The sequence below is a fragment of the Ochotona curzoniae genome, unplaced genomic scaffold (assembly GCF_017591425.1).
Source record: "Ochotona curzoniae isolate NIBS_2020 unplaced genomic scaffold, NIBS_Ocur_1.0 contig_3819, whole genome shotgun sequence".
Taxonomy (NCBI): domain Eukaryota; kingdom Metazoa; phylum Chordata; class Mammalia; order Lagomorpha; family Ochotonidae; genus Ochotona; species Ochotona curzoniae.
Genome location: NW_024466004.1, coordinates 16,491,378 through 16,514,268, shown reverse-complemented (window position 1 = coordinate 16,514,268; position 22,891 = coordinate 16,491,378). Strand labels below are relative to the sequence as shown.

At 44.9% G+C, this 22,891-nt stretch overlaps 1 protein-coding gene across 6 annotated transcripts in view; it reads left to right on the top strand.

Moving 5' to 3' along the window:
- GCLC (glutamate-cysteine ligase catalytic subunit) overlaps positions 1 to 22,393 on the top strand; it is a 46,080-nt gene extending 23,687 nt beyond the window's left edge. For 3 of the 6 annotated variants that reach the window (XM_040983560.1, XM_040983565.1, XM_040983562.1), the window contains exons 3-16: positions 352 to 534; positions 1,805 to 1,918; positions 3,679 to 3,737; positions 3,823 to 3,956; positions 6,813 to 6,887; positions 7,661 to 7,777; positions 9,730 to 9,868; positions 10,289 to 10,401; positions 10,962 to 11,054; positions 11,372 to 11,476; positions 18,089 to 18,170; positions 18,244 to 18,350; positions 18,426 to 18,546; positions 21,053 to 22,393. In XM_040983560.1, the coding sequence (XP_040839494.1) occupies positions 352 to 534; positions 1,805 to 1,918; positions 3,679 to 3,737; positions 3,823 to 3,956; positions 6,813 to 6,887; positions 7,661 to 7,777; positions 9,730 to 9,868; positions 10,289 to 10,401; positions 10,962 to 11,054; positions 11,372 to 11,476; positions 18,089 to 18,170; positions 18,244 to 18,350; positions 18,426 to 18,546; positions 21,053 to 21,264 (1,654 nt within the window). In that variant the 3' untranslated portion in view covers positions 21,265 to 22,393. The remainder of the gene's footprint in view (positions 1 to 351; positions 535 to 1,804; positions 1,919 to 3,678; positions 3,738 to 3,822; positions 3,957 to 6,812; positions 6,888 to 7,660; positions 7,778 to 9,729; positions 9,869 to 10,288; positions 10,402 to 10,961; positions 11,055 to 11,371; positions 11,477 to 18,088; positions 18,171 to 18,243; positions 18,351 to 18,425; positions 18,547 to 21,052) is intronic. The other 3 variants (XM_040983561.1, XM_040983563.1, XM_040983564.1) reach the window with 3 other exon arrangements.
- The last annotated feature ends 498 nt before the right edge of the window (positions 22,394 to 22,891 follow it).

Genomic DNA, 22,891 nt, shown 5'->3' with positions numbered 1-22,891 from the left:
TTGTGATGGGCCAAATTACTGGTTTTGGAAAGCCACATTTGAGCTTGGGTGCCAGCACTGATCTGGAAGCATCCCTGAGGTTTCATCTTCAGTCCTGCCAAGCAGACTAGCTTGTCCCGGCCAGAGAGTGTTTTGTGTACATTTTCATTTATTTGTATATATTTTGGACCCTGTTCTTTTTAATCCTTTTGTAGTTGAAGAGCTATAGAAGGTTAACAACTTTGAGGAAGCATAAAGGGATTCTTAGCTTCATGATTACCTAATGGTTTCAAAAACTTTGAAGCAGCTTTGGAAGCTGTGTGGACCGCAGCAGAGAGAATAAGGTAGATCTCCACTGTTTCTTCTCTGCAGCCACCCCACCCTTTGGAGACCAGAGTACGGGAGTTACATGATTGAAGGGACCCCTGGACAGCCCTATGGAGGAACCATGTCCGAGTTCAACACCGTGGAAGACAACATGCGAAAGCGCCGGAAGGAGGCCTCTTCTCTCTTGGGAGAAAATCAGGCTCTTTGCACAATAACGTCGTTTCCCAGGTTAGTTTCTGAATTACCCTGCCCCAGCAGATAAAACGAGAGCTGTTGGCAAGAAAAAGAGCAGATTACAACCCAGGCAGGCATTCCCTGCCGTAAGCGTCGGGCTTTGTTCGTAGTTGCATACTGCACGTGCTGCCTTTGGTAGACTCTAATGTTCATTCCTTTTGTGAAAGCCGGTCTCCTCTCCAGGACTTCAGGAAAGATCCCAGGTGGGTGAGGGTGGACAGGACTTGAGTCATCTTCTGGTTTTCCAGGCTATAAGCAAGGAGCTGGATGGGAAGTGAAGCCAGGACACACATTGATGCCCATGTGGGATGCTGGTTCTGGCAGGGAGAGGTTTGTTTTGACTAGGTTTGGGGACCACCTTTTAGAAGGCAATGGGGAGGGGCAAAAAAATCATTGAGCCCTTACAATAGCTGAAAATTGTTTTCCAGATAAAAACAGCACTTCAGTTGTTTACAGATGACTATGGACACAGGTTAAAGACGGGGCTAAACCAAGGCATGGGCTAGCCTTGGCCTGCAGGCTGCAGCTTCCTGCCACTTGTCTGCACCCTGACAAGAGCCTCCCTTATTTTGGTTTCACTGTGTCAGTGTTTGTCTCCTTCACAGCACACTTAACATTGACCTTAGCTGCTAGCTTGGCAAGAACTGTGGGGATGTTTCAGCTACTTTTTTTCTGTATGGAACCCAAGGCCATCCTTCAGGTCAAATAATGAAATAGGGCTGGGTGTCAGACTGCAGAGGGTGCTCTCAGGGAGGGACAGGGGCACCTGAGGTGACCTGGAGGGGCACAGGAGAGCCTTACCACCTTACAGCAAAACCCAGCAGGAGGGTGGGAGCATTGCTGATACGTATCCCAGGGTCAAAGATCATCCAAGCTTAGAGCCAGTCAAGGAGGCAACCTCAGGGGCTGAGTGGGAAGACACCAGTGAGCTGAGAACACGCATCTACCCTCAGGAAGCAGCTTCTGAGCTGTGCATTCCCGTCAGAGGAGCAGAAGGGAAGGCCTGAGTCAGTGCTCTGAAAGGTAGGTGAGGGGAGACTGGGAAAATAGGCACGTTAGGAACTAGACTCCTGCAGGAGCAAGAAGAGGAGGTGAGTGGGAGCAGCTGTGAGGGGGCTCGGTGTCTGAAAGCACAAAAGCCCTGCCAGGACCACCACCTGCCAAAGGGAGTGATCAAAATGTTTGACAGGTGCAGGGATGACGAGACTCCATGCAGTTCATTGCTGAAAACACTTCCCATCTATTTAGTTCTTCTTTGTTGTAGATTAGGCTGTCCTGGGTTCACACTGCCGGAGTACAAACCCAACCCAGTCGAAGGCGGAGCTTCCAAGTCACTCTTCTTTCCAGATGAAGCCATAAACAAGCACCCCCGCTTCAGGTGAGTTTGACTTGGTGTTGAAATGCAGTTGCCCTGTGCACAAATCTGTCTTCCAGAGCACAGCGTGCCTGTCCTGTGCGGAATGCTGGCTCCTTTCCTATAAACTGGAGGAGATAGCAGACAGCCACCTGATTCCAGTCCCAGGATTCCCATGTCTGCTTGGTTGTTGCTCTTTGCACTCAGACTCTCTGGGTCATCTTAAAGTCCTAAGTGTGGCCACTGTCCTCCCCTCTAATGGGTACTTGATGGAGTTTTGACCCTGGTTCTTTAAACATCTATTGTGTGTCATTTTCCCCTTAATTATTGCCTTTTTCCCCCTCCTAAGTTACCACCAGTGTCTATGATCTGCTCATCTCCCTCTCCATTCCTTGATAATAAAACACATAGAACACCCAGTGTACATAAAAGGTACTCTCTTCCTGTGTTCTGTTAACTTTTAGGTCTACTGCTTTGTAATGAGGTCTTAGGTTTGAAATTACTTCAGGTCTGACCCTAGCTATGGACCTTGAATGCTCACTCATCACCCTGAGGTGGGCTCCTGACCCACAGTTAGAGACACTCGGGGGCTTCCTCACAGGCCCACACATCAGCTGTACATGGTCATCAGCTGTACGTGGTGTCTTTGAGGAAAGATAAAGACTTATAGAGATCGTTTCCAGCGTTAAATGTTAACGTGCTTAAAATTAAACTGTTTAGCTACAAGAAAAGTTAGATGGTGATATATGTCAAAATATGCCAGAAATCGTCCTTTGAGAAAGGAGTGTGCTGAGATCACAGCAAGCTTCACCAAGGGGCTTCACCAGCTCTGCCCAGTGCAAACATGCAAGCCACCAATGTGTAATTGTATATTTTTCTAGTTGTTATGCTAAAGTAAGAAATTGAAGAGATTAACTTCAGAATGTTCTAACAGTTGTCCATGTCCAAAATGTTATTTCAACATGCAATCAGTATTTTTAAATCATTAAGAATCGTTACTCTTTCTTTTTTGTATTAAGTTTTCACACTCTGGTATGTATTGGATTGTCACATTCATGTTTTCATCAGTGCTCAGTAGCCCACAGTGTGCCTGGTAGCCTGTGGCCTAGTACAGGTCTGAAGGATGAGTATTAATGGTGCCGATTAGTGGAAGGCAAGAAGGAGACACGAGGCACAGGCCTCCAGAGCTGCCTAGGGGAAGTGAGTACTAAGGTTTGACTCCAGTCTTGGCAGTTAACATAAATGTTAGATTGAAACTCAACCCTGAGCACTTATACTCGATGTGGTAATCAGGAACCATAGGAGCAAGAGCTGAGTTTGAAGTATTCAAACTCAGGCAAAACCTTTCAGAGTAGCTAGTCACATGGTTTCAGTGGAATTTTCAGGGAGAATTAGTTTGAGATAGATTTCATTCCATTTACTCCCTCTGTGCTTTATTTGAGTCAGAAAGCGAGCACTCCTGTTTGTTGTTCCATGCTCTAAATGACTGCAGTGACCTAGGCTGCACTGAAACTAAAGCTGGGGGTCAGCAATCCAGCAATTCAATCCAGCTCTCATGTTGGTGGTAGGAACCCAACCATTTTCCTTGCCTCCTGTCGCTTACAAGGCCTGTGTTGGTGGGGAAATTGGCATGAGAAGCTAGAGCTAAACCTCAAGAGCTTCCGTGTGGTTTGTGGGCATCTCAGCTACTGAGCTAAACACTCACCTCACTTACTTGACGTAATCAGCTTACTTAACCTTCAGGGTTTGGTAACCAATGTATGCCATTTGGTTGTCTATTTTAGTACCCTAACGAGAAATATACGGCATAGGAGAGGAGAGAAGGTGGCCATCAACGTGCCAAGTAAGTTGGCAGAGAGGTGGGTGGGAGAGACCTGTGGAGCTGTTGTTTAATTCTCAACTCTCAACTGTTTCCTCACTTTCCACAGTATTTAAGGACAAGAACACACCATCTCCATTTATAGAATCATTTCCCAAGGATGAGGAGACAGCAAAGGCTTCTAAGCCAGACCATATTTACATGGACGCCATGGGATTTGGAATGGGCAACTGTTGTCTCCAGGTACTATTTCAAATATACAGAGAGGTTAAGTTTCTCCATCCACTTGTGTTTAACTACTTTTATTAAATATACCTGCACGTTTCCTGTCTTTAGAAAAAAAAATCACATTTTAAACAGGTTGTGAGAGCTAGTATTTCAGAAAGCATTGGAATCATTGTAGTGCATTCCTGGGGAGCCATCTCTTAGATGGAGAGCTCTGTAGAACAACCTGCAGCTCACCACAATGGCATGTGTTTGTTTCAGTAATTTAAAATGCAGAAGTGTCTCAACACTGGCTCCATTCCCTTACCACAGGCGTAATTTTTTACTGCCATCTAGTGACAGGCTAGTAAGGTTGAACAGTGTAAAAAGAAAAAAATAGCAACTCTTGTTTGTTGGCCTTGGCACTAGCCAAGTTGCCTGGGAAGTAAGGTAGCCTTTCTCTGTTGACTCACTTGGATTACTGATGCCCCCTGACTAAAGTGGTGCCCAGACTGGCCGAGAACTCGTGAGGCAGAGCGCAGGTGTGCAGTGGAGTGCTGGCTTTGCCCCGGCACGGAGCCTCGGGTGACACCTTTTGCTACTTTGAGCTCAGTTTTCCCATAAACCTGCTTGCCTGTGTCCAGTCTACTTGTTCTCTAAAACTATCATCCAGATCCAACAGCAGAGCTGCTTTTCTCATTCTGAATGCTGAATCTGTTAAATTAACATGGCCAGTGAATTCTTTTACTGTTTTCATGACATGCAAATAGTTTGTTTTAAAACAAACACAGGCCAGTAAGTTTGCTCTGAAATGATCACATTTTTCTTAAAGTCACATTTTTTCCCTAAACCTTTTTACTTTTAACTATATATCTGCTTTCTTATCTTAATTATACGTGTTTCTAAAGAGAATCATTAAGCTCTAGAACTTGAAGTACATGACTTTGAAATTGCAAGTGCTATCAGAGTACCATTTGCCTTTGCTTAGTTTAATATTTAGCCAGGATGTTCTGCCAAGGATCACAGAGTGGGCTGTAATACAAGCTCCAAAGTGATAGTCTTCTCTTGAAACACTGCTTTTGTATGAATAAATGTGCCCTAATGGGCATTTTTGTTGCCTGAAAATACAGCTGTCTTCAATTTTAGTCACAGGTTTAGGATTAAGTTTGTTTTTCCCCAGTGGCATGTCCACTTTGACAAAAATCGTTAGCACAGATAATATGAAGTATATGTCAAGTCAACTCCACAAAGAGCTTTGCATCCCTTTAAGTAAAACACCAGAAACTGCTTATTACAATAAAGCAGAAAAAGAGGTTTCAGAGTACTTTTAAAAAATTATTTAATTTTATTGGAAAGGTAGATTTTTACAGAGACAAGAAACGAGAGATGTTACTACTGCTGGTGCACTCCTAAATGGCCACAGTGGTCAAAGCTGAGCTTATCCAAAGCCAGGAGCCAGGGGCTTTTTCCAGGTCTCCCACATGGGTGCAGGGGCCAAAGGACTTGAGCCATCCTCCACTGCTTTTCCAGACCATAAGCAGTGAGCTGGATGGGAAGTGGAACAGCTAGGACTTGAATTGGTGCCAATGTGGGGTGCCAGTGTTGGAAGTGGAGGATTAGCCTGTTGAGTCACTACGCTGGTCCCTCAGAGTAATTTTCTTAGGGCTAATAAAGAACTTTACTATGGAAAACAGAAAAAGATATTAACCACATTCAAATTCTTGACCTGTTGATCTTTTTGGGAATCTTATATAAATTAGCAGTAAGTTCATGATATGCTATGATTACTTTTTTCCCTTAAGAAAATTATGTGGCTTCAAACTTAGGTGAATTTTTTATTTGATATTTAGATTTCTAACATCCACTTTCATTGTGCTCCCTTTTTCTCTGTCTTTTCAGTGTCCTAGTTACATTGAGTCTCTTTATCTGATGCTTTAAAAGGATACCAGATCACGGTTCCTCATCCGTGGGTACTGGGATATTTAGAAAGTCATGTGTGGCTTTCCCCTTTGTCTCTCCCCTTCCCCCAGAAACAACAAGAAGAAATTGCAAAATTGGAAACAATGAGTTCACCCAGTTTCTCTAAACCTTGATCGTTCCCACCCTGCTCAAAAATGTAATCATTAGATTTTTTTTATTAGGTTTATTTTTTATAAAAGATACTCAAAAGAGCTGGCATGTGGCACAGTGGGTAAAGCAACCACCTGCGATATGGAGCATCCCATATGGGTGCTGATTCTTGTCCTAGCTGCTCTACATCAGATGCAGCTCCCTGGGAAAGCAGAGGAAAATGGCCCAGGTGTGTGGGTCCCTGTCACTTATGTGGCAAACCTAGATTGGAGAATGATCTAGCAAATAGAAGACCTCTGTCACTGTCTCTCCCTTTCTTTCTCTCTGTGACTCTTACAAATAAATCTTTTGAAAAAAAGAAGACATCAGGAGCCAAAAATAAATAAGCTATTACACCTTTTCTTTGCTTCTTAAAGACATTGTCCATAGTGCCGTCCTGTTTGATGTGATGGTCACTGCCTGTCAGCCCTAGAGTGAGGAAGGTGGTTACCAAATTCATCATTTAAATTACCTAAGTTACTTCACCGAAGTGAACCGAACTACCAAGCTCCAGTTGCTAATTTTCTTGAAGCATACTTTTCTAGGGTTTGTGTATGAATTGCCTCCGGTATCCTAGGCCATCTAAGAGAAGCCAAGCAGAAAAACTGGAAGGGAAACATACTCATTTTACCCACAAAAGCTTTTAGCTAAAACTCTTGCATTGCCTGTTGTCATCAGCAAAACAGCAGGCCTGACTTTGGCCGCCTCTTTCCCAGCCTCCTTCCTGCTCAGGCACTACCAGCTGATGAGTGTTTATTTCATTAATAACTTCTAATTCTTAAACAGGTGACATTCCAAGCCTGCAGCATATCTGAGGCCCGATACCTTTATGATCAGTTGGCCACAATCTGCCCAATTGTTGTAAGTAGAAATTCCACCTTTACTTAAGTACTTCTTTGTATAAAAGAAGATTGTATGTATAGAATTTGCTGATTTATACTAAGTCAAAATGTCATTTAAAATCAATCTGTATAGTAAATATATTTGGAATTAATGAAGCTGTGCAAGTGTACCATCACTGTAAAGCTTATATGTATTCACGTTCAGGTTTGAGTGTGGCCATTTTCTCTGGCCTGTCTGCACAGGATAAGGGGGATGATTTAAATGGCCCAAGCCCAGAGGTTTGAGTTGCTTCTGATGTGCCTGCTTCCTTACAGCGAAATACATCTATGATTTTTCTTTTAGGGAGTAAATTTCATGTTCATATACTTAACATTTCCAGCATTTTCTATAATGAACTGAGCAAATGAAAGAATTATACTAATGGTTTGTATGGCGCTGTTTACAAATGTTACAATATCCGTCATTTTGGGGTTAGTTTTGAGTTTTCTACATGTTTTTCCATGTCTTTGCATACCTTTTTTTATTCATTCATTCATTCATTTACTTATTGGATGCCAAACATTGTAAATTTTCACTGTGTTTTAGATTTTTTTTTCTCATAAATGTTCTTGACATTTACTCTGCAACACAGTTAAATTACTTGGAAACTGATATAAAAAAATAATCAGGTACAAGTATATATGGTAAAACTGGTATGGTTTGCATTGTTGTTAAACAGAAAGTAACTGTCGGAGCTTTTCCAGCATGTAAGTGATGCCCTGAACCTAGAGCTGACTTCTGTCTATTTCTAGATGGCTCTCAGCGCTGCGTCTCCTTTTTACCGAGGCTACGTGTCTGACATTGATTGTCGCTGGGGAGTGATTTCTGCATCTGTAGACGACAGAACTCGGGAGGAGAGAGGCCTGGAGGTGGGAATGGTCTTTCCCTAATATCCCTTCCTTAGTAGGGTCATTGTAATGACTTCTCTAATATCTTGCATTAACTTAGTAAACCTATCTTTGTTTTAATACTTACTTATTTTTATTAGAAAGTCAGATTTTACAGAGAAGAGACAGGGGGAGAGAGAAAGATCTTCTGTCCTGGTTGACTCCCCAAGCAGCCTCAATGGCAAGAGCTGAGCCAGTCTGAAGCCTGGAGCCTCTTCCATGTCTCTCACTTGGGTGCAGGGTCCCAAGGCTTTGGGCCATCCTCGACTGCTTTCCCAGGTCACAAGCAGGGAGCTGGATGGGAAGCAGGGCCACGGGACATGAACCTGGGCCCATATGGGATCCTGGCACAAGCCAGGTGAGGACTTTAGCCACTAGGCTACCATGCCAGGTCCAGTAAACCTATCTTTATTTCACTGTGAGTATGTGGGGTATGTGCTTTGGTTTGGATGGGGAATTAATTTTTAAATTATCATTTGTTGCAATCTGTGTTTTGATTTCTTTTAACATTAGTAGTGCCAGTTTTCTATATTTTGAAAGTTGGTGCTGATGACTAATTTTATCAAAATGCTTCTTGGGGCTATCAAAGTACTTTATGGATGCTTTCTGCTGAGAAAGGGTGATGTCACATTCTTTTTTTTTTTGTTCCCCACAGAAAGTGTTAGGATTTGCTTAATAAGGATAATTAATGTGCCTGGCATGATGGCTCAGTGGCTTAATCCTCACCTTGTACATGCTAGGCTCTCATATGGGCGTAGATTCATATCCTGGCTGCTCTACTTCCCATCCAGCTCCCTGCTGTGGCCTGGAAAAGCAGTAGAGGATGGTCCAAATCCTTGGGACCCTGCACCCACAAGGCAGACCTGGAAGATGCCCCTGGCTTTGAATCAGCTCAGCTCCAGCTGTTGTGACCACTTGGGGAGTGAACCAGCAGACAGAAGATCTTTTTCTTTGTATCTGCTTCTATCTATAAATCTGTTTTCCCAATAAAAATAAATCCTTTTTTTTTGTTTTCACATGAACATTTCTTGTTTGCTTGTGGTATTGTAACCCTGCATTTCTGCAGCCAAGGGTGAATATCTGAACTCCTTGTAGATTTTAAATCAGACACCAGGCCCCATTCTAGACCAATAAATAAGCATTGCCAGGACTGCGACCTGGGACAGAGATGTTTTTTGAAGAAAGCTGTCCCACAAGTAAATCTGATGTTCACACTCCAGGTTGTCCTGCTGCTGCTCTGTGGCCTGCGGGGGACAACGCACATCCAAAAATAACTTGATTAAAAGGAGACATTTCTTGGGGGAAGGGGCAAGAAGAGATCTGACTTGGACGCGTCCATCCCTAAAGTCTCAGGGACAGCACCAGCTCGGCCCATTGCTTGTTCAGAGACCTTCCACCTCCCTCTGACTTTGGAATTTGAAACCTCTTCCCTTTGCTATGCAGGGGACATGCTTCCATCAGTTGCTCCCCCCAAGTTCCACAGGATTCAAACTGGCACTCCAACAGGGGATGGTGACATGTCCAAGTACCACGTTAAGTTACTCTTAAGTTGTTGAATGTGCTTTATAAGTGGAAATAAACTTCAAAGGCAAGGTCTTTTTCATCAACAGCCCTGTTTTATAGTATGGGTTTATTTTTACTTCTGACACTGACATTTGTTTTCTTAACTTGATAGGATTGAAAAATGACCCACTGTAAAAAGTATCTAAATCATGTCAGAAAATAAAAGGATACTTAAATTGCCCCCCAGATTTTTATAAAATGTGATTTTTCCTAGTAAGGCTTTCTAGGGTTCACTAACTTTTTTCATTCTGATTTTAAGATTTTTATATTGTTCTATGCAAATATATAGTATTTTAATGTAGTACATTGGGGTGTTAGTCTAGTTCCAAATCATTTCATGTTATTCAATCGTATATATTTTTAAATTTTAGCCACTGAAGAACAGTAAATATAGGATTAGTAAATCACGATATGATTCAATAGACAGCTACTTGTCCAAGTGTGGCGAGAAGTATAATGACATTGACTTGACGATAGATAAAGAAATCTACGATCAGCTGTTAAAGGAAGGTGAGTCTCCATGCCTGTTGGTTGGATGGTACGCCTTTAGTTCTTTAGCAACTTTGTGTTTTGCTGACTCCTGATCCAATTTCTGTTTTTAATGAGAAGTCTCTTAACTTTCTTGTTAGGCTGTTTGTTCATAGTTTCCAAGTTCCAAATTCTTGTGAGACGATCTTGACTTTTAGCAAAAGGAACCTGCTTTGGAGCTCTGTGTCTAGGTCCACACCAGTGCCCAACAGGCATGGTGTATGTAGCAACAAAATCGCTGGCTCCTCCCCAGTGCCCGTAGGAGAAAGGCCCAGGCGAGGTGAGAACGCTGAACAAGCCAGCCGTTGCCCAGGCGCCTCAGTCTCCCTGCCTTCAGGTTGTGTGCTGGGAGGAACTGGTGCCCTGCCCTTGGCAGTGAGCACACGTGCTCTGTCTTTGCAGGCATCGATCATCTCCTGGCCCAGCATGTGGCTCATCTCTTCATCAGAGACCCCTTGACTCTGTTTGAGGAGAAAATACACCTGGATGATGCTAATGAGTCTGACCATTTTGAGGTATTTCCTCTGTTTTAAATACATTGCCAAGAAAGAAGTTGTTTTCTCTACCTGTGAGAAAGTAGTGATGGTGGAAATCTAACACACCATTCATCCCCTAGAGCAGTAAAGAACTAAGAACTAAAAATTCATTGTGAATACTCAGTGTTGCAGTTCTGACTGGATATCTCCTAGATTTGGACATATATTCAGGGCAGTATTTTCTGTTTGCCAAGAGAGAAAGGGTTCTGATGTATGCCTCTAAAAGTCTGCCTTTCCAGTAAAAATAAATAAATCTTAAAAAAAGAATAAATAACCATTAGTTATTTTAGCACCACAAACACCCCGCCTGGTTTTTGTGAAACACTTGCTGTTTTGTTTTCTTAGCACATCACCCTTCCAGAAAATCTTACAACGTGGTTTTTTTTTTGTTTTTTTTTGTTTTTTTTTGTATTTGTAAATTGGGGAGTGTTTGGCATGGACGCTAAGCAGGCTCCTTTCCAAGTTAAATGTCAGAACATCTTAATGTGTTCCTGAGCTTGCAGAAAATTGTTTTTTATTTTCTCTACTTGTTGTTCCAGAATATTCAGTCCACAAATTGGCAGACAATGAGGTTTAAGCCGCCTCCTCCAAACTCAGATATTGGCTGGAGAGTGGAATTCCGACCCATGGAGGTGAGACACATGCTTTGGTGGGAGATGACATAAAAACACTCTTCTTTATTCAGGACCCTCCCAATACTTGTATCAGGAGGTTTTTTAATTCATAAGTCTGTGAAAGTGAAGTGTGTGTGTGTGTGTGTGTGTGTGTGTGTGTGTGTGTTAAGCAAATCCAGCAGCTCAGGAGGGTTGAAGTGTGAGAACAGTTCTAGGCATGGGATTTCCAGACCTTGGAGATGGCTTAGGAATGACATGATATAAAGGGCGGGTAGGTCTGTCAGGAGAGCGCCACTGTGTTTTTGGTCCATGACTCTGGACTTCTGCTTGTTTAGGTTCAGCTAACTGACTTCGAGAATTCTGCCTATGTGGTGTTTGTGGTGCTGCTCACCAGGGTGATCCTCTCATACAAACTGGATTTTCTCATTCCACTGTCCAAGGTAAGCACTTCATAGTGATGGGTACACAGACCTGTGGATCTGTTTACTCGCTTATATGCATTGTGCATTTCAAATCAGACATCATTTAGAATCTTTCACACTTCAGAATGAAGTGCTTTTTCTTCCACTTGATTTTATTTTTCATTATAAACCTCAACATTATTTCTCTAGAGGTTTTCCATTCAAGATAATCGATGGCTGGAGATAGCCCCACGTGTTCATTACATGTTGATTTCATCTGCCTAAAATTCCATTTGATTGACATGTTAAAATCAGAAGGAAGGTTAGCAGGGGAGGGCAGGAATGGAGAGAAGTCTCATGCCTTTAGAACCAAAGTTGGGATGTTTTGGAGGGCATAGATGTCACCCGGTTGACAGGGAAGCAAATGGGAGTTGGTTCAACTCAAGCCCAGCAAAGACCAGAAAAGGAGCTTCCTGGGAGACGTGTTCCAGTGCAGCCTTGCAGCAGGCTCAGGCTGGGAGACTGCAGACTATGGGCCCTGGAGTCCTTAAGGCAGAAAGAGCATCTGGGAAAGACTGCTCAGCACTGGGAGTGTCTCAGGACCAGAGAAAGGAAACAGAGCAGCCCTTGAACAGCAAGCATGCATGGAAGATTCCAACTGCATGGACCCAGCCTCTGCCGGTAGGGTGCCTCCTTCCCTGGTACCCCACAAATACGTTGCCAGCTTAGGTCCCTCATCTCTTCACTGTCTCCTATGGAAGTTGAGCTCTCAGCCTGCCCTGCCTGCCCATCACACCCAGGCTAAAAGCAACCTGTAGAATTTTACGTTCTTGTGTTACCCCTATGGGTGTACCTGCTGGAAAAACCAAAACCCAGCTAAGGGCAAGTCTAAGCTGTCTGACCTAAGACTTTAGAGATCTGAGGGGCAAATAAATCAAGAACAATTAACAGTCTTAAAGAGAAGAGCCTGACCATTCAAGAACACTGGAAGGTCTTCCTAAGGAAATGCTACCTAGTATAAGGTTCTAGAAAAGGGTCACACCTATGGGGTGAGGAATCATGATGAGCCAAAGGTTTGGAGACGAGGAATCTGGGAAGCAAGGAAGCTGGCAGCAGCACTTCTGACAGTATACTCACCAGCAAAGCAGGTGTTGTTGAAGGCTGACATAACGGTTTAGGAGATCAATGAAGATTCATCCCGGTAGGAAAGCAAGCAAATGGAAATTATGGAAAAATTAGAACATGGAAAATTGCTCTGCAAAGTTTTATGAATGGCAGCCAGAAAAGAATGATCTGTATAGAAAGAGATAAAATACACCAACCAAAGAAATAAGAGTTTGCCCTTAATGTAAGAGTTCCTTCAGAAATATGAGGGTATTTTAAAAGGTTTGTGGGAAAGTGATACAAATCATTTTTGAAATTAGTTTCTCCATAATACACATTTCCACAAGCTCTTTGAAGTGTCTTTATATCTGCAGATGTTGTCTGTATGTCAAATAGAGAAAACCAGTGTGGGCAACAGAGAAAATTAGGCAGTCTGCCACCAGAAGGGTTGGTGGAGAATCAGCTGCTCTTAGGCATCTGTCATTTAGAATGTTACATGATGCAAGAGGTGCAAAGAAACCTTCAGAATCCTGAGACGTAAGGAACTGGCAACCACAGAATCCTCTTCTCAACCAAAGTGTTGGCAATTCTGAAAAACTAAGTAAATGACGTTTTGGCACTGAAGGTATATGCCCTAAGTCTTAGTCTGATCAGGCTGCTATTAACAAAAGTATTACAGATCCATTGGCTTATAAACAGCAGGAGTGTGTCCCTCAGGGCTCTAGAGGCTGGGGAGTTGAGGGTTATACACTGCAGATTCTGTACCTGGTGAAGCCCATTACAGCGGACAGCATCTTCCTGCATCCTCCCATGGAGGCAGAGCAAGCTGACTCTTTGGAAAGGATCCTCCTCCTTTCATGACAGCAGAACCTATGACCTGATCCTTCCCAAAGACCCCGCCCCTTCATGGCTGTCATTTTCAGGATTAGGATTTTATGATTTTTCAAAATCATAAAAATCAATTTTTTAAAATTTTGACAATCTTTACATAATTAATTTGGGTAAAAAGGGTCAAGGGCTATAGGGAAGTGGGAAAGACTATTATTTCCATATTGTTTCCTTCATGTATCTGAGGTAAAGGGGGATATTGAGGGAGAAGCCCCACCTGGTTTCCCACCCACCCTAGGTCCCAGATGTGGGGCATGCTCTGAGATACTTGCTTAAGTGATTTTGATAGTTCACCAGTTTTGTAATTGCTGCCAGTCTTGCCACTCCAAACACGATGAGGTTGTTGAAAAATCCACTGCTTGACATTGTCCATCATAGCGTCTCTATTTGCCCGGTATTTTGTTGCCAACCTATAGCTGAGGTGGTTGATTAACTTGTTCCATCTTCTGTCCTTTCATGGTTAGGGTTCTGAGTCTGGCATTTCAAATGAGGAGATCGCCAAAGAAACTTCGCCTGAGGTGTTCCCAGGCCAGATACTTGTATGCACCAGCAAGCACTGGGCCCAGCACAGTCCATCACCCCGGTCAGCTAGTAGTTGCAATTGCTGTGTTGGTTCTGTTTTCAGCCCCGCCTTCTACTGGAACCAATGGGTGTTGCAGTCCAGCCTGGTTCTGCACAGCGCATACTCGGCCCTCACATAAACCAGTGGGAGCTGCAGCCTGGTGAGAGTGACCCGCAATAACCCCCACCAGGCCCACTCCCTACCCTGGTTTGCCAGTATGTGTAGCAGACCAGTCCAGTCTGTCTCACATCCCCCTTGGCTCTCGTACATGGCAAATGGCATTGAAGCTTAGATCCATCTAACCAGCTCAACAATCAAGCCCTCATGGGTGTTGCTGAGTGCCTGTCTGTCTAGCCACCCCAGCCCCTGTCCTAGTTTTTGTGCCCTCCCGTGGGAGTGGTAACCCAAGAGCGGGGGAACCCACTATTTCCCTCCCAGGTCTCTCACTCCCAGATTGTGCACTTTCCAGGTGGTTCTGCAGTTTAACTTGACAGAATTAGCCCCCAGTACCAGTTTCTGCCAGCTGATGCTGCAGCTATGCCCAAACAACCCTCACCCACTCTAATTGTAGATTGCACCAGTAGGAATAATCAGCCCAGCCTGGCTTTTCCCTGATCTAGTCCACATGAGGCTTACAGGTGTTGTAGCCCTGCTTAGTCTGGTCTGCTCCCATCCCAGTCCATGCTCTCCAGTGGTAGTAGCTGTCCAGCAGGGGAACCACCCCTTATTCCCCTGCTGGCTGTCCCCTCCCTACCCGATTCTCACGTGTGCTGGATGGGCACTGCAGTCACATCTGGTACAGACATCCTCATCCTGGCATTCTGTAGTGTGGACTGGTTTTTATCGCAACCAAACCTGGCTCGACCCTCACTCTGTTCTGGTGCTGGGATTTGCCAGTGATGATGTTAACTGATTCAGCCTGGTCTGCCCACAATCCATGCCTAATGTATGCCAGTGGGAAACTTCTTGTGGGCTGCTCTGGGCTGTTTCCATTCATGCTTCTTGCACTTTTACCCGTGGGGTCTGTGTCCTGCCAGAGGAGTTGCCTAGGCTCCTCCATCAGAACCTCTCCCAGTGCCAGATTTTGTGCATACCAGTGGGTCCATGAGCCAGCCCTACTCAGTTCCTGACTAGCCTTCAACCCAAGCTGGTTCTTGTTGTTGGATGTTTCAGCCCAGCCACGGCTCATCCAGTCCATTACCACATACGGCTCACAAATGGTTCAGTAGGGGTTGCGACCTAGCCTAGTCCATCCCATGTCTATCCTGGTCCTCCAGGAACACCAGACAGTGCTGGGGTCTGGTCCAGCCTGGTGCGTCCAGTCCCAGTCCACACTTGTGCCAAGGGAGGTTTCAACTGTTACCTGATCAGAACACAGCCCCCATTCTAGCCCACGCGCTCGTTGGCGATAGCCTTAATCCAGTTAGTGTGTGTACTGGACAAGCCCCGTGCCATAGCTTTAGCATGAACTGGTATTTGGTGGTCAGCATTGCTAAGTGATAACACATTCTTTAAAGGAAGAGTAACTGTCATTGGGAATCTGTAGGATATATTCACCTTACAGAAACACATTGGGTTCATCGTGGACCTACATAAGCAGCAATTGAAACCACCAAAATCCCAGAGCTTTCCTGCCAGGCGGCCAGCAGGCAAAGCCTGGCACCAAATGGTACACTGGCCGCCCAGGCCCAGCTCACCACATGCACAAGATAGCGGGCTTGTGGGATCCGGGCATGAGACGCCCTGTCCTGGGACCCACCCGCTGCCGAGAGGCGGCAGGAAGTGTAAACTGTAAACTCCCAGGCCCAAAGTTGCGCCCCACCTCAATCCTGTCCGCCGCCCAATGAGAGCGGCGGGTGGGCCTGCCTAGCCCTGCTCCAGAGACCTCCACCCTCGGTCAGTGTACTCACCCCGAAGGGAGCAGCCCTGGAGCCCAGGCAGACCCAGGCCCAGCTCACCATGTGCACATGATGGCGGGCTTGTGGGATCCAGGGATGAGACGCCCTGTCCCGGGACACACCCGCAGCCGAGAGGCGGCAGGAAGTGTAAACTCAGGATTAGGTTTTAAGCATGAATGTAATGGGCGATTCAAAGGATGAAATAGGCTAGATAGGAGATGACATACACAGTGGTGTATGTTATTTACATGATACCTAAAGCAAGGACCATACTGACATGAACTAGCTACATGAAGACCTTACACAAGGATACAGGAGTAATAGACAAAAATGGGAGGTAGATAAGAATCAGCTCCTCAAAGATGTCAGAGCTGTGGTTCTTGGACCCTAAAGTGCAACAGCTTAAGCATGCAAAGAATTTAAGAGGATGGGTCAGATATAGTTTTGATGAAATAAGTTAGATACATGAATCCCTTGCAGTGAATTGATAACTCTTTAACCCTCATAGGTTACTTGGTTTCTGTGCCTTGTCTGCCATGTGTAGTTGGAGGTAGGCAGGCTGTTGTGAGCTCATGTACTAGAATGGGAGATGAACCACTTAGCCAAGTACGTTGTGTGTTGCCCAATACTGATAGGCTAAGTACTGGAAGAATGAGATGGGCAACAGGGGAATTAAGTGACACGATTTTCAAATGCTTCAAAAAAGATGTATAAAAATTAATGAGCACTTTTGTGCCTCACGAGTAGACCTTGTATAGGATACATTCCCATGAAAATTCCACACAAAAGGTGCTCAAGGAAAAAGTTTATTGGAAATTAAAGATATATTTCCTAATAACTGCCAAATTAATCACAACTATAATTGAAGATTATTTAGGAAAACAAATAGAAGGTTACCTCAGATCTGGTCAGAATCGTGTGTTTTCACAAAAATATTAAAAATAAAGCTAACCAGGCTTGGCATGATAGCCTAATGGCTAAAGTCCTCGCCTTGCACATACTGGGACCCCATATGGATGCCAGTTTGTATCCCAGTTGCTCCACTTCCCTTCCAGCTCCCTGCCTGTGGCCTGGGAAAGCAGTCGAGGATGGCCCAAAGCTTTGGCATCTTGCACCCATGTGGGAGACCTGGAGAAGGTTCCTGACTGCTGGCTTAAGATCGGTTCAGCTCCAGTCCTTGTGACCACTTGGGTAGTGAGTCTGCTGATACAAGATCTTTCTCTGTGTCTCTCCTCTATGTAATTATGACTTTCCAAAAAAAAAAAAAAATGAATCTTAAAAAAGAATTAATCGAAGTCAAATAAAACCAGTGGTCATCATGAACAAATGTTATGAAGAATTAAGAGATGCCCAAGTCACAGTGGGATTTTAGGCTATCTGAATGCTCTTAGAAGTGTCTAGTCTATTCAGAAGGTCCTGTGTGTGTCTTTCAGAAAACAGAACGATAGTAGCAGTGGGACCCCTCCCATGTGAGGCTGGATGGAGGTCAACTAATCAAGAAAAGCCATGCTTTCTGTGCCATGTCAGCCTGGGCCTCTCACCAGGGTCTTTGATACATTGAGGTTCCACACATAGAGGGTATGTGTGGAAAGCTCTGCTTCGAGGAGCCTAAAAAGGGACATTCACAAAGCTTTTTCAGGCTTATGAATGTCAACATGGCCAGGGCCACCAGCTGTGCAGGCCACTTTGTTGACTGGACCCTTGGGGGACCCCTGTTAGCTTATTCCTGGTCTGGCAGCCTGATAGCTCTGCTTACACAGAGGAGGCAGTCTGGGAGGGCTGTGAATGAACTGTAAGGCAGGAGAACTAGAATGCTGTGCCGTCCTTCCTTCCTTCCCAGGCCTTCTGCTGAGCCACAGGGCTGTGCAGAGGAACGCAACCACTGGTCCTCCCAACTCTGCAGATCAGTGGCAAGGCGCAACACAATGCTGCCAGAAAATGCAGATACCCTGCCTAAACAGACTTTTTTTGTTGTTTGTTTTTTAAGGTCTCTAATATTCTTTGCTTGTTCTTAATCATTGAGCGAAACAGACCCCACCTAAGTAAAAGGGGACCTGCTCTTTCACTCAGAGACTGGCTACAGGGGCAAGGGGCATCTTTCGCAGAGTGAGCCTTGGGTGAGGGGCAAGGGAGGCAGTGGCGCAACTCCTGTGGCCAGTCACAGCTGTCGACTCAGTCGGGATTCTCTTGCCCCCTTAGGTTGATGAGAACATGAAAGTAGCGCAGAAACGAGATGCTGTCCTGAAGGAGCTGTTTTATTTCAGGAAGGATATTTGCAAAGGTATGACTTCCTCTTGGATTCCTAAGGGCGGCTTTCACCACAAGCAGCCCCTAAAGCACCCCCGCCCTCCCAGCAGGTGGCAATGCAGTGGTGGACGGGTGTGGCAAGGCGCAGAGCAGCACGGAGCCGGAGGCGGAGGAGTACGCGCTCATGAGCATTGACACGATCATCAACGGGAAGGTGGGTCCTGGCCAGCCCCTGGCCACACTCCCGGATCGGCAGTGCCCTCATGCTGGGTCCTCCTTCTTCCCACAGGAAGGTGTGTTTCCTGGGCTCATCCCCATCCTGAATTCCTACCTTGAGAACATGGAGGTGGATGTGGACACCAGATGTAGCATTCTGAACTACCTGAAGCTGATTAAGAAGAGAGCATCTGGTACCATAGCCATTTCTTTTCTCTCTCTCTCTTTTTTTGCCTTAATCTCATAGTATAGGTAAGAGCTACACCATCTTCCACTAACCTGTTACTTTTATAAAGATTTTAATTTTTCCTGGCGAGCTAGAGGCAGACAGAAAGAGCTCCCATCTGTTGGCCGACTTGCCAAATGTCTACAACATCCAGAGCTGGGAACTCCATCCAAGTCTCCCGAAAAGGTGGCAGGGTCCTAGTCACTTGAGCTGTCACCGCTGTGTCACAGGGTCTGTGTTGACAGAAAGCTGGAGTCAAGGGCTGGAACCAGACCCTGGGATGCAGGACCTGGGCATCTTGCCTACTGAGCTCAATGTCTGCTCTCATATTTAGCTATTGAAAATACCCTTTTATCAACTTATTTTAAATATTTGTTTATAGAGAGAGGGGGAGATCTTACATCTACTGGTTCACTCCCCATATGACAACTGTTGGAGCTGGGAAGGCTGAAGTCAGGAGCCTGCCTGGACCCCCAGTATGGGTTTCCCTTGCAGGTGACAGGGACCCAAGCACCTGGGCCGTCTTCCACTGCCTTCTCAGTTGTATTAGCCAGGAGCTGGATCAGAAGTGGAGGAGCTGGGACTAGAACCAGCACGCATATGGTTTACCAGCATTGCAGATAACAACCGACTGTGTCCCCTTACGTAGCCTTTTAAGGTTTATTTTCCCCATGCATACATTTTTACATTTTGACATCTCTGCAGTTTTGAACTCTTTGACAATCAGTTTGGAGCATCAGTGTCTTACTTATAATATGGTACATTTTTAAATCAGACATCTTAGACAATAGACTATGGTGTCTGGATTGTCTGTCACGCGTGTCTAGTTGGGGTCATTGCATGTCACTATGGCACTTTCAAGGCTAAGTAGCTGCTTAGTAGGCCATCCACACCTTCAGCCTGGCTCTGTGTGGGGGCGTCCTGAGGTTCCGCTGTCTTTGAGGAGACCGCACAGGGTACTCTCAGCTGTTGCACGCAGTAACAGTGGGGCAGGCCTTGCTGGGGCAGTGGGTGGAGCTGCTGCTTGGGACACCCACTTCCCATTTCAGAGTGCTGGTTCAAATCCTGGCTCTTCCATTTCTGATCCAGCTTCCTGCTAAGGTGCCAGAAATAGCAGATGGTAGCCCAAATGCTTAGTTTCCTGCCACCTCCATGGGAGACCAGGGCTTCGGATTCCTTCAGACTGACTAGGCCTGGCTGTTGCAGCAATAGTGGATGGAACCCAAACAACTAGACGCCAAACCCCCTGCCATCACTATTCAAAATAAAGTCTTTAAAAGAAAAAGTAGCAATAGTAACAGCAGTAGTGTCTGTATTTTTCTTGAGTCTGCTTTGAATATTCTGGAATCTGGATGGATAGCTATAGAACCCTTATCACAACTCAAATGGTTTGTCTGCCAGTTTCTCTTTTCACCCATTTGCACAACTGTTTTGTTTTGTTTTTCCTTTTCCCTGAACTGTGCTTACACTAAGTACCGCTCTGTCCTCTGCAATGGCCTCATGGCCTCACAGCCCAGAGTCATGGAGTCTGAGTACCCTGGCCTGGCCTGATAGAACATGTCTTTTTTCTAAGATTTATTTTGCTTTTTATTGGAAAGGCAGATTTACAGGGACAGGCTCTTCCATCTGCTGGCCACAACACCTGGAGCTGAGCCAATCCAAAGCCAGGAGTCGGGAGTCTCTTCCAGGTTTCCCACATGCCTGCAGGGTTCCAAGACTTTGGGCCATCTTCTGCGGCTTTCCCAGGCTGCAAGCAGGGAGCTGGATGGAAAGTGGAGCAGCCAGAACTTGAACCAGCACCTATATGGGATCCTGAAATATGCCAGGCGAGAATTTAGCCAATGAACCATTGTGTCCAGCCCAGGAGATGTACTTCTGTATAGATGTGAGCTCCTGTCTTGTAAAAGCTGGCTGCGTTGGCACATGGCTGGCAGCTTACAGATGCCAAAGGAATCAAGTCTGTAGATTCTCATTATCTGTAAATTAAAATCCTTTTCCAGGGCCTTGTTATAGAGCTCAGTGGGTTAAGACACCCACTACCTACAACACTGGCACCTACGAGTGCTGGTTTGAGTCCTGGATGCCTTGGTTCTAGTCCAGCTCCCTACTAATTAGATGTGAAAGCGACAGCGATGGCCTGGGTGCTTGGGCCCCTGCGTCCCCACTGAAGGTTTGGACTCCTCCCTTCAGCCTGGCCCACCTCTGGCTGTCATGGCTATTTCGGCAGTGAACCAGCAGATAAAAGATCTGTTTCTCTCATGTCACCTTTGAAATAAAATCTTTAAAAAAATTATTTTCTTTGGTTGGGGGGGAGGTTCTTAAAACACTGTGAAAGGCAGACTTTTACCCACTCCTAGCAGTGTGTCCTTTTGGTGTAGACACATGCTATTTTTTCAGAATCATACCTAGCGCTAGTTACTAGATGTCCAATTACTTAATCCCGTTAATCTTGTGTTCTCAATTTTGTTGTTCAGGAGAACTGATGACGGTTGCCCGGTGGATGCGGGAGTTCATCGGGAGCCATCCTGACTACAAGCAGGACAGTGTCATCACCGATGAAATGAACTACAGCCTTATTTTGAAGTGTAACCAAATTGCCAATGAATTGTGTGAATGCCCAGAGTTATTGGGGTCCACCCTTAGGAAAGCAAAGTATAGTGGAAGCAAAACCGACCCTTCCATCTAGACCTTCTCTAGAAGAACTATAGGTCGCTGCTCCATTGAAGAAATGACTGCAGGACCATGATGTTCACGTGTATGGTGTGGAGACCAAATACTAGAACTGGACCAGTTCCTGGGCCAGAAATGGACTTTCTTCAGTAGGCAGATCTTTATCTGAGTTTATACAGTATACATGTACATAGTAAAGTATTTTTATGATTAACAATGTATTTTAATAACATTGTATCTAAAGTCTATGTGAACTGGCTTGTACATTTTTGAATTCTTACTCTGGAGCAAATACTGTGGAAGCAGTGCTATAAAATGTACTCACGATTGCATTCCGGGGTTTAAAATGTTTACTGTAAATTTTTTGTTCCTTTAAAGACTACCGGGGGCCTGATTCACTGAGATTTCCCACATAGGAAGACTTGCTCATGCTTTGAGTGGTCTCCTGGGCTGTGAACACAAACTCGGCGAACTTCAGGTGGAGGGGCTCCAGGACTCACCTGGTCCCCACTCCTCACCTGGGCCGTGTCTTTGGCAGCTGGAGTAGCTGACCTCGGGACCAAACAAAACCCACTGGTCTCCGATGGCAGTTGCGAAAGGGCATCTCCTTCTTGTGTGACTTCGCTAACTCGGGTCTTAAAAGATAGCTTTGTAAGAGGAAGAGAATTATCTGTAATGATTATCAATCATTCTTTCCATGCATACTGTCCAAAATGACATCCACTCTTCTGGGTCTGATTGCCACAGTCTGCTTAAAGATCAAAAGTAGTTGCTGAAGTTCTGGGGGTTTTTTGATTGTGTTTTTTAGTTGCTCTTTCTCTGGTTCCCAGTTTCCATATTGGACTTCCTTCTAAAAGCCATTCACTCCAGACCGCCCCTGGAGAGCATTCTGCCTAGAGCTTACCTTCTCGGTGAAACTCAGAAATCATGAAATGCACTAAGTGTTGTGAATCAGGACCCTAAATGTTCTAATTGTAAATAATTTGTTTTAAATAGTTGTTACAGCTTTGTGTTGAAGCTCCCCCCCTCAATTAAACAGTCTTAACTGCTTCTAAAAATAACTGTATTATACATTATGCAAACCTTAGCAGACCTAAATATTTAAACTCTAATGCTAATTTTAAAAGATTGCAATAAAGTTACTTCAGCTAAGCCTGTGCGTGTGTTTAAATACTAAGATTTGTTCTGTGTCATGCATGCGTGCTTATTTGAAAAACAGTTTTTACAGAGAGGAGAGACAGATCTTCCATTTGCTTGTTCACTCCCAAATGACTGCAGTGGGTAGAGCTGAGCTAATCCAAAGACAGGCGCCTTGAGCCTCCTCTGGGTTTCCCGTACTGGTGCAGAATGTCAAGTCTTTGGACCATTAACTGCCTTCCCAGGCCATGAGCAGGGAGCTGGAAGGGAAGTGGAGCAGCTGGGACACAAACCAGCGCCCGTATAGGATCCCAGTTTGTACAAGACAATGATTTAGCCACTAGGTCCAACCCTTTGCTTTTAACTCTGTATCTACATCCAAGTCTTATGGAAACCAGATAAGAAGCAAGCCCAACTGCTTTCATAAACTTTGTCACCAGAACATGAAAAAGTGGGGCTGGGGAACAGAATCGCAACCACTGAAACGAGCAAGAAGTGTTTTTTCC